Consider the following 11,665-nt stretch of genomic DNA (forward strand, 5'->3'; position numbering starts at 1 on the left):
AAAGCTATTTCTTAACTTTATTTATTTAACTTGACATGTAATAAAGTTGTGTTTCACTAAAATTTTATGAAAAACAACTCAATCTCACCCTAAACTAAATAAGTAAAGTCAAAAAATAATTTTCCAACTCATTTTAAAGTTGCTATCAAATATATGAAAATGAGTTTTACCCATAGAGAGAGAAAATGTATGGCAATTCAAATCCGAGCCTTATAAACTATATGAATCATATGATAGACCACCCATATGTAACAATTTAAAGATTGACCCTTCCTATGCCATCAGATTCTTTTATAACCCTCTGTTTACTTTATTCTCTAGCTTCCGAGAAGGTATTTGGTATCAAATGATACTATGTCAGTAGTATTAAAATTCAATAAGTGTGAAACACGTCAATAAAAAATAATTACCTCACTAACATATAAAAGACATGTATTAATTTATAATTATTTTTACACACATATTTCACATTTACACACATATTTTTACACACATATCATGCTATACAAAATACCTTTTTTTTCCCACCACGTGAAAGTGAAATATATTTGCCTGTGTTATTTTATTTTATATACACACAGCCTACATGCCTATATATAATGTGTTGCTAGCCGCTGTTGCACCAAAGGAGCTCTACTACTTCACAGACGACGAGAAAGGAGAGAAAAAAAAAATGGGGAGTCATTCCAACGACGGCTTGGAGTCTTTTGTCAAGATCCCGACCATTAAGTTCACCAAGCTTTTCATCAATGGAGAATTTGTTGATTCCATCTCAGGTTTTCAACATACTCTCTCTCACTTAATATTTTTAGATTTTTCAGATTCTATTTTCACTCTCGCTTTCCATTGGTTTACAACTTTTTTGCCTACATCCCTTTTTTTCTGGAAAAAAAAGGTAAATGAAAAGACCTATCGTATACCACCAAAATTGGGAACTTCAGTTGGTGGCTACTTGAGTCCTCAACTGTTTTATTTTTCTTTTTCTTTTTCTAAACTATTTACAAAACACAACAAACCCAAAAGCCACGACTTGTTAAACTTCCTTCTTCTTTTTTCTTTTCTTTTCTTTTCTTTTTGATTTTTTTCTAAAGGACCTGTGCAAGTTACAACACAGAGCATACCCAAAAAGCTTAAACTTACATCATATATTTTCTGGTATGCTTTACTATTAACTATTAATTATTATTAGCTTTCCGTGAAAAAATCATCTGAAATCTAAAGTAATGGTCCACAAGTGTAATCCTCTGTGGATTCAAGGAATACCCAGAATCCTGGGTTTTCCAACAATCACCCATCCCTAGGCTCCCTATATTGTCGAATACTTTACCCGATTATGTGAGTGGCGTCGACCTTACTCGATTGTTACCCGGATATTTTTGTTTACCGAGTGCTTGGATAATATATTTTTATTAATTTGTTTTCTTCATTATATATAAGTATAATTATCTTTAAAATAGTATAATTATATCTTTAGAATGTGTAAACTTATTTCTGTGGTTTATTTTATCTATTTTATTAATTGTGTAAAAACTAAAAAATACAATTATTTCATTAAAAAAAAATGTTTTAAAAGGTTATATATTCTGCCCTTGAACTCATCCGATAAAATTTTGTATTAAAAAAAAACGACTATACTTTAAAATATATATATATATATATATTAGAAGGTTCTTATATTTATTTATTTATTTTGATGGAAAACTCTAGCCTTATTTTCATTTTGACTAATATACAATTTTTTGTGTACCAAATTTTTTGGGTAATTATCCAAAACCCCAAAAAAAAAAAAAAAAAAAAAAAAAAAAAAATTATATAGGTAAAACGTTCGAGACAATAGATCCAAGAACAGGAGAGGTGATAGCAAGAATTGCAGAAGGAGATAAAGAAGATGTTGATTTGGCCGTGAAGGCTGCACGTCATGCTTTCGATGATGGTCAATGGCCTCGCTTGTCCGGTGCCGTATGTACACACAACCCCTTCTTTTTTCAATTTATTTTATTTATTTATTTATTTATTTGGTTAAGAATTTATTCATTCTACTAAATTGTGTCGTTTTCTTCTTCCGGTAAGATAAAACAACAACAACTCAAAGTCCATTGATGTGACGTATATGTCATCATTTTCTTTGCCATTCCAAAATAATTAATTAAAATAACGATTACCTAGTATTTTACCCTATCTACTATTTATATTTCATAATAGTCTATTTTATTAGCAAATTATAGTAAAAATTTTGACAAATGCATATAGTGCTGTCGTGTAGAAGAACCGTAAAAGAACTCGCATTTATTGAACACTTGAATTAGAAAATGCAAATTTCTCTTCAAAATTCAAAGACAATTTTATTACTCGGTCCTGAGAGCATCTCCAGCAGTCTCTCCAAATTTTTGTCTAATTTTTGTCTGTTTGGAGAATGAACAGTGACATTTAGCTTTTAGCTACCCACTTTTTCAAATACACTTTCCAACAGACTCTCTATCACATTCTCTATCTCATTTAAATATTATATCTTCATTCATTCTTTATTCTTTTTTTATCATTATTTATTCTTTTTATATTCATTACCAACAATTATATTTTTCAATGAAAAGTGTATTTTTACAACATTTTTCGCAATACTTACACAAGAATCACATCAAAATCTTATGTGAAAAGTTATTACTAGTTCTAATTTGAACCCACCACTGAAATTATATTTTTACTCACCAATATTAGTTAATTACTTAAAATTTATTGTGAAAATATTACAATAAAATTTCTAAATGGTTATTTCTTATTCTTTTCCTTCCTTTCATCCACACGTTCCCTTTTATTTATTTATTTTTTTTCTCTTGGTTTTTCCTCCACCACACACGTATCCACTGTCTCCACCTACCCTTCTTTTTCTTTTTCTTTTTCTAGTTCATTCCGGATGACTTGTGTGTGTGGTAGCCTCCAGAACACTTCTCCCTCTCTGTTTCATTTTCTTTCTTTCTCTTTCTCTTACACAAACACACAAATTTCTCTCCCTCTATCTCACACAAATAAATTCTCTCTCATACACACATAGATCACCGGCAGAGAAGTGGAGATTGGCGTTCTACACAGATCGGCGTTCTACATTTTTTTTTTTTTTTTGGTTTGATTAGTTTTATTTTATTGCTTAGATTTCATTAGGCTTATGAGAAATATTGTTTTTGTGTTTCAAATCTTTGGATTGGGTTTTGTGTTTTTGTTTTAATTGTGGTATGTTACCGTTGAGATAGAGAAGCACCAGAGAGTGAAGAACGAAAGAGAAAGGAATGAGAGAGAAAGAATTATTTTTTTATTCAACCGGGTATTATTTTAAGGGGAAATATTCTTTAGATGATGAACAGTGATTGCTACAGTGCTCTCCATACCTGGAGAGCTACTGTAGCAACTCTAAAAAAAAATTTGGAGTTGCCGAGACTGTTGGAGTGCTTGTTTTGCGTGAATAGTGTCTGTTACTCTCCAAAATTTGGCTTTGCCGAGTCTGTTGGAGATGCTCTGATGTCCTTTTCTTTTTTCCACGCGTGTAACTTTTTGACCTATGTAGATACTCTTTTTCTTTTTTCTTTTTTTTGACGAAGTAGATACTTTTATTTTATTTTTACTTTTTGAAGGAACTCGTACACGAATAATAGAGGTTATTGTACACGTTATATGCATTTAATTTGAAAATTAGAGAGCCGTTTCTCAAAAAAAAAGAAAAAAAAGAAAATGAGAGAGCCATGTGCTTTTATTTCGGTTAGTCAAAAACGGTGGCGTGAGGGCTGTGGGGGGGACATATTCATCACAATAATGTTAAACAACTTTCCGGGCAATCCACCCTATAAGGCTATAAGTCAATAAAAAGATATAAAAAATATTAAATGGGATTTTAACTTCGTAAAAACTATAGTCTCTTCAAATGTCTAGAATCTCTAGATGTCTTTGTTGCGTATCATTTTTTCTTGGATGAACTCTTTGGTTGAGTATCATGAAGGTTAATGGTGGACAAAAAGCTATAAATATTTTGGATTTAAGATAGAAATTTATCATAATCTAATTTAGGTATATGTGTGAAGTTGTTTCTCGGAATCCATAATATTCATAACTATCTAACCCATAGTAGAATTGTAAATTTTAAATAAATAAAAAAAATGAAAATTCCCAATTTTTATCAACTACTTGGAACCAATTTTTTCTTCCATTTCTATCATTTTTCAGAGAAAATAATTAAGAAAATTTTTTTTATTAAAAAAAAAAGTGACCATCAAATTTTAGATCCACGATGATGTGATGGCTTGAAGATCACCGCCAAAGCCCCCATTGACTTTTGTGCCCTTAATAACAAAATGGTGGCTTGAAGATCATCATTGACGCCATTTTTGTCGTCTATGGGTGGATTGTGGTCCAAATAAAATGGCAACACTTTTTTACAAAATGACAAGGAGAGAACATTGGAGTTCCGAAAACGAGATAAGTCATTGGGTGTGACATGGTGATGAGAGGCACATCCTTGACTGTGCTGCTCATCTAATGGTCCTATAAAATTTCTCACATGCCCCAAATGTGTTGAAAAAAAAGTTAAATATGACAGAACTTAACGGTTTAATTTTAGTCTAAACTTTAGGGGTCTAAATGTAGAAACTAAAAATTTTTAGACTAAATTATGAAACCACAAGAGGTAAATTGTAATTTACCTTAAACATTAACTATTAGTGTAACGCTTTTTTTTTTTTTTTTGACTGAACTACTAGTGTAACGCTAAACTTGTAAACCTAGCAATATTCATTCTAATTTATTAGATAAAGAATTGTATCGAAAATGTCTATTAAATTTACAGAAAAAATATTTTTGGATAATAGAAGATGTACTGATCAAAGTGTATTTGAATAACCCCCCACAAGATTACCTAAGTGATAGGTTTATTGGTCTAGGGCATAACGTAAACTCAGAAATCTTAAGTTTAATCTACTATACTATCAATTCATGGAGTTTCAAGGGTATTTATGGGTAGAGAGTGGAATAGCCTGATCAAAGACTGAGACATTGCTTCCTTATATTAAAGATTTATTTTTTTTGAACAACTCACTCTATTTATTCTAACCACCACACATGTATGAACTTGGATAAAATATTAGTTATTCCTTTTTCTTTTTCCTTTTCTGGAGGAGAGTTATTTGATTTGTTTAATAATAATGGGTAAGGTATTTAGAAAGGAAAAAACTTTTAAGTGCTGAAAAAATGAGTTTGAATCGGAAACTTGTAGCTTTACTTATTAAACCTGAATCATACATTAACCTGGTTTAAGAGTCGGGTCACTAGTTCAACCAATGGATCGATCGTTGGTTGAATCACAATCTGTAAGGTCAAATAAAAAGACAAATATAAATAAAATTTTGATCAATAAAATTATTTTTTATACATAATTTTATACTACAAAAATTTGAAATTTAAACATTTAATTGATGACATATCTATTGATCTTTGGTTTTCTTGAAATTTTGCAAGCATGAGAGATATAATAAGAACATGCAATCTAATTGTTAGATTTTAAAAATTCATATCCAATAAAGAGATATAAAAAGAGTTTGAAGGGTTTTTCTCCAAACTAGTTTTACGAGAAACATTTTTCAATTAATAATTAGAATTAAGTTTTAAAAAACTAGTTAGCTATTATAATATAAAATTAAGGTTTCGCAAGTAACAACATGAAACATAAAATAAAAGGATGTCATAAAATTGCAGCAAATCTTCGCTAAATAAAACCCTGTTACATGTCTTAAAAACATACCTATATATTTAATTTCTAAATTGACAAATGAACAAATTAATATCTTAGATTGCAGGGTGCAAAATTGTACTGACAAAAATAGGGGCAAAAACGCATAAAACAATAGGATAGGTAAATAAGAACATGACATTGCAATGCAATTTACTTTCTTTTCTTAGTTTATGTGAATTAATGTTAATTTTTTGGACCTTATTAATTTGTTGTCAGGAGAGAGCAAAGAGAATGATGAAATTTGCGGACTTGATTGACCAAAATGTAGAAGAATTAGCTGCCTTGGATACCATTGATGCCGGCAAATTGTTCAGTATGGGCAAGACCGTGGACATTCCACATGCAGCAAGTGTTATCCGCTACTATGCAGGTGCAGCAGATAAAATTCATGGAGAGGTACTGAAAATGTCAAATGCATTTCATGCCTACACTTTGCGCGAGCCAATTGGTGTGGCAGGACTCATTATTCCCTGGAACTTTCCCACCACCTTGTTCTTCTTGAAGGTTGGTCCGGCTTTAGCTGCTGGGTGCACTATGATCGTTAAGCCCGCTGAGCAAACTCCTCTCTCGGCACTCTATTATGCTCATCTTGCTAAGCTGGTAAGTTGAAATTGAATTTGATGATTTATTTGCAGATGGTTAAAGATTAGTTATTTGGTACTGATAATTCTAGGAAATTGTGAATTTAATCTATTAAACTCATGATCTTCTGCTCTAATGCCATGATAAATAACTACTTGTTTTAAAAGATTAATATGATAGGAAATAGTGAATTTAATCTTACATTATTCATAATATGGCTCATATATGGTGGCCTCTTTTGGATTTTATGAGGTCCAACTGATATTGTTTTTCTTGTTAAAGGCTGGTATCCCTGATGGGGTGCTCAATATTATAACTGGATTTGGGGCAACGGCTGGTGCTGCCATTAGCTCTCATATGGACATTGATGCGGTAATTAATTTCCTGATTGTACTTCAATGTTTGTATTATTGGTTTGAATCTTTTAAGAAAATCCCGTGTCCACTTTGTTGCTTACTTTGCAAGATCTATATTGAATTCACTAGCTATATGTTTGCAATTATTTTTTCAGGTGAATTTCACTGGCTCCACAGAAGTAGGCCGCATAGTTATGAAGGCCGCAGCAGAAAGCAATTTGAAAGTGGTTTCACTTGAATTAGGAGGCAAGTCACCCCTCATAATTTTTGATGATGCTGATGTAGATATGGCTGCTCAGCTTGCTCTCATTGGGATCTTACATAATAAGGTGAAGTGTTTTCATTTATTTTGTTACTCAGTCCTACAATGAATGTTCTATGGGGCTAACTCGATATAATTTGAAGTGTAAGATGACAGATTTAAGTGTATTCTTTTATATTTTTAATATTAATTAGATTAGTTTATTTCATACTAATCAAACCAAGGTTAATTTGATGAATTAATAGAAACCAAACCAGGTTTATTTCATATAAAAAATCAAATATAAAAGTTCAAGCATAAATTGTTACAAAGATAAAATAAATTTTATATCTTTCTTAAAAGGAGGTATGATGCAATTTTCAATTTTATATTTTGTTGTTAAGAGAGTGAAATTGTTTAGTGTTTACATATGTGTGAGATTAATTAGGTGACTAATGTTGACAATCTACTTAGTAGTATATTGGTTTATAAAAATTAAAGTCTCAAGCTGTTTAGGAAAATTAATCATCATTGATAATTTAGCACAATTTTTATTTTCAAAATAGTTTAGAGTTTCAATTGGGTTGAGTTTCTGTTGGTTTAAAATTTTGGAGGCTTGTTAGAGATGAGAAAAATAGTAACCAATTTTTTAGTTTTGTTTTGTTTTTACTTTAAAAAAAAAGTATAATTATCTTAAAATTTGAAACCTTTTTATAATAAAGGGAGTGTGGCCTTTGTATAGTGGAGGGCGTCGGCCTTGGGCCTGGTAACTACACTACATCATAAGTCCGGTTTTTAACATCAAGATTGGGACAAATAATTTTTATTAAAAAATGTAGTTTTGATGACATTTTGTTTCCCCTAATTTTATTTTTTGCAGGGAGAAATATGTGTGGCAAGTTCTCGTCTTTATGTTCAAGAAGGAATATATGAGAAACTTGTGGAGAAATTAGTAGAAAAGGCGAAAGCTTGGGTAGTTGGGGATCCTTTTGATCCCAAAGTTCAACACGGACCCCAGGTATGAAATGAGAGAAAAAAAAAAAAATGATTTGTCTTTTTGGTCTTGTGTTACAACTTACAAAAGGGTTTTGGGGGCCAACAGCAATCAACAGAGATTATTTTATTCTAAAGGTGTGAATCCGAATAGATTTGTAAATGGACCAAAAAATAAATAGCAATAGTCTTCTTAGTGGGTTTCCAATGAAAATGCTCATTTTTGACATGCAGGTCGATAAGCAGCAGTTTGAAAAAATTCTTACTTACATTGAGCATGGCAAGAAAGAAGGAGCCACCCTATTAACTGGGGGCAAGCCCTTGGGTGAGAAGGGATACTATATTGAACCTACAATTTTTGCTGAAGTCAAGGTATATATTTCACTTAATTTACAACATGCAACTGGGTATATATCTTGCTTTTTAGTGTAATTAAAAAAATTTAAGTGTTTTTTTCCCCTCCCATCATCTATTGTTATTGATGACTTGAACAGGAAGATATGCTTATAGCAAAGGATGAAATATTTGGACCTGTTCTGGCACTTGCGAAGTTTAAGTGAGTACTAACTATCTTCAATCTCCTTTTCTTCTTTCTCTACCCAAAACTTTACAAGAAAATGCCTTCATTTAGCAATTTATAATTTTTCAAAAGTAATGGATAAAGTAAATGTATTACGGTATAATTGAACAAAATAGTGTTTTAATGGAACGTTACCCATTCAATTGGAAGAGCAAAGTTCTTTTTATTGAAGTTTGATTTCACATATTCCCTTGTAAACTAGTGTTGGTGATAGCAAGCACTTGACTTATTAATGATTCCATGATCAATTACAGAACAATTGATGAGGCAATTAAGAGGGCCAACAGTACTAGATATGGTCTAGCAGCAGGTATCGTGACCAAGGACTTAAATGTGGCTAACACGGTGTCAAGATCAATACGTGCTGGCACCATTTGGATCAATTGCTATTTTGCTTTCGATAATGACTGCCCAATTGGTGGCTATAAAATGAGTGGTTTTGGAAGAGATTTTGGACTTGAAGCACTTCACAAGTATCTTCAAGTTAAGTCGGTTGTTACTCCCCTGTATAATTCTCCTTGGCTTTGAATATGATATCCTTTCTTTGGAATGGCAAATGCGTGTAATGATGTGTGCAATAAATTTCGAAGTCGCTGTGCAGTGCTGTACCATGTGTGGCATCATGGACTGCAAGTTTATGTTCCATAAGATTATTGAGGATATTAACGCTCTGTTTGTTTTGATGTAAAATATTTTCAAGAAAATATTTTCATATTTTACTGTATTTGTTTTAAGGTAAAACATTTGGTCAACAGTAAAATATTTTCAGTCAACTAAAATAACTAAGGCAAAAATTTGTAAAATATTTTACACTTGAAATGTTGGTAAAATATTTTACATTTGCACTCTCTCAGTCCACCCAACACGTCTGCCTCTCTCTCCCTCTCATGCTATCTCAGTTTTGTACCCATAACCCAGTCCACCATTGATCCTTCTCTCCCACTGGCTCCACCCTCTTCAACACCACCTATAATCGGCTCTACCTTTCGCCGGCGCTACCCAACATCGGCTCAACCCTTTGCCAGTGCCACCCATCACCGGCTTCACCTGAGTTCTTGTTATTCTTAAACGTTCATCGGCTCCACCGATTCTTGGCCACCTCCACGGTCGTTTACTCATCCATAGGTTTTATTTTTTATTTTTTTTTGCCGTGTGGTTTGGAGATCTGGGTTTGGATGGTTTATCGGTCATGGGTGGCTGGGTTTCAGGGTGGCGGTAGATGGTTGGGATGGAGACGTGGGTCGACTTTGATGGTAGATGGCAGTTCCGTTTCGTCTTTGCAGGTTGTTTCTACAGTGATTGGTGGCCGAGCCCTCCGATTTGAGTTTTTGGCTAGGTGGGTTTTTGGGTTTTCAATATGGGTTTGTGAATTTATTTTGACTTTCTTTTGGGTGGTTATGGAGTGGTTTGGTCAGATTTGTGGTTTAATGCTCATATGTTGTGGATTGTTGGTGGTTTGTGCTCAGATTTGTGGTTTAACAGTCGGATTTTTAGGTGGTGGCTGTCTTTTTTCTCTTCCAGATTTGGTTTTTGGGGTGGTTGGTGGTGGTTTCATGGTTTATGTTCATTTGGGGGTGGTTGTTGGTGGTTTTTGCTTATAAGGGGTGGCTGGTGGTGGCTTGCATTTTCAAATATTTTCTCATTCCAAACATTTGAAAATATTTTACGATAAAATATTTTACAGTAAAATTTTTACCTGTAAAATATTTTACATTTGAAAATATTTTACATCAAAACAAACAAAGCGTAATACATTTGAGGAAAAAAGAAAAGCAAAAGAAAGATGATATTAATAAAGTAATATCTTTTGCGTGACATCTGGGAAATGGGAATTGTCTCAGCTCAGCTTCTTAAATGGACAATTAATCTTTTTGTGATTTTGTGTACGGCAATTTTGGCTTATATCTCTTCTTTTTCTATCTTTCTCCATTCATGATGTCTAATTTTTTGTTTTGTCTAATTTTTTTTATTGTTAGGACAAGATATCAATTAGCTAGTTTTTTATATGAAAAAGAAAATGATATTTCAACAAAAAAAAAAAAAAATGATATTAATAAAATTAGTCTCATTCTTGCATCTATTGTGTACCATTTATAAACATGCTTACTTGCATCATCTCCGTATTGATTTCTCATTCTAAGAGCATCCAGACCAATCAATGCAAAAAAGCTGTATTTTTTTTTTTTAATCAATTTTCATCTCTCTCTCTCTCTCTCATACCCAACACTAAACCTCCATCATTGTGGTGATGGTTTTTCGGAGTCTTTTTGGCTAAATATTGCTCAAATTAGAGAAAGCAAAGTTTTTTATTTCCCTGTGTTAGGTCCTCCATTCTAAAAGCGATAGAACCCACTATGCTTTAGAGAAGAAGTGTTGGTATAACAACCAACCACTAGACTACAACTCAACTTATGGCTAGTATTGTAAGATAAAATCATATATTCTTAAAAACTTTAAATACTTTTTAAAAAATTATAATTTTTTTAAAAGGAAAGTTTTGCGACAAGAATGTTGGATTTGAACTTTGAACATCTTTGTTGTAAAAAGTTTTAGTTAACATATATATCAATAAAATAAATAAATAAATTAGTTTTTTTAATTTATTTTTAGTCTAGTTAATAAATTTCTAGATTTTTATTGTAATTAGTATTCTCTCAAAATAAATTTTTTTTTTTTGGAAAATTGAAATTATTTGTTTGTTTATGCAATTACTCCATGTACTTAAAGGATTAAATATATTATCTTTTTATAATAAAAAAAACCTCATGTAATATGGTTGAAATTATATAAATAAAGGTTTTAAAAATTTATTTCATTTTTTTGTTTTTAATTAATATTAAATCTTGATTTGAGCTCAAAACCTTAAACATATTTCTTTCACATTTCTTAAAACAACTATTTTTTAATCATTTCTCACAATTAGCATTTACAACAAATAAAGTTATCAATGAATCATATAGAATGAATACAAAACTAACCCAACTTTTCTTTTCTCCCTTAAACTTCAAAAACCAAAATCACCTACCCATACAGGAATTCCAATAAAAATTATAAGATGTGAAAAAAATAAAAGAAATAAAGAGAATGAACTACATAAAAAATTAGGGATTTCTCTCAAGAAAGAGAATGAACTATATAAAAAA

General features: G+C 31.5%; 1 protein-coding gene across 1 annotated transcript; it reads left to right on the forward strand.

The window, feature by feature from the left end:
• Positions 1 to 571: 571 nt before the first annotated feature.
• LOC126715252 (aldehyde dehydrogenase family 2 member C4-like) lies at positions 572 to 9,246 on the forward strand. Its single transcript, XM_050415764.1, has 9 exons — positions 572 to 776; positions 1,817 to 1,959; positions 5,987 to 6,370; positions 6,635 to 6,724; positions 6,864 to 7,037; positions 7,830 to 7,967; positions 8,177 to 8,314; positions 8,437 to 8,498; positions 8,777 to 9,246. Exons 1-9 carry the CDS (start codon positions 587 to 589, stop codon positions 9,048 to 9,050), a joined length of 1,593 nt encoding a protein of 530 aa, XP_050271721.1. The 5' UTR covers positions 572 to 586; the 3' UTR covers positions 9,051 to 9,246.
• Positions 9,247 to 11,665: the final 2,419 nt, after the last annotated feature.

This window comes from Quercus robur, chromosome 2, assembly GCF_932294415.1.
Source record: "Quercus robur chromosome 2, dhQueRobu3.1, whole genome shotgun sequence".
Taxonomy (NCBI): domain Eukaryota; kingdom Viridiplantae; phylum Streptophyta; class Magnoliopsida; order Fagales; family Fagaceae; genus Quercus; species Quercus robur.

Coding starts and splice junctions, on each gene's coding strand:
- LOC126715252 (XM_050415764.1), top strand. CDS start 587: ATGCCTATATATAATGTGTTGCTAGCCGCTGTTGCACCAAAGGAGCTC. Junction 1,960..5,986: donor GGCCTCGCTTGTCCGGTGCC/GTATGTACACAC, acceptor ATTTGTTGTCAG/GAGAGAGCAAAGAGAATGAT. Junction 7,038..7,829: donor TTGGGATCTTACATAATAAG/GTGAAGTGTTTT, acceptor TATTTTTTGCAG/GGAGAAATATGTGTGGCAAG.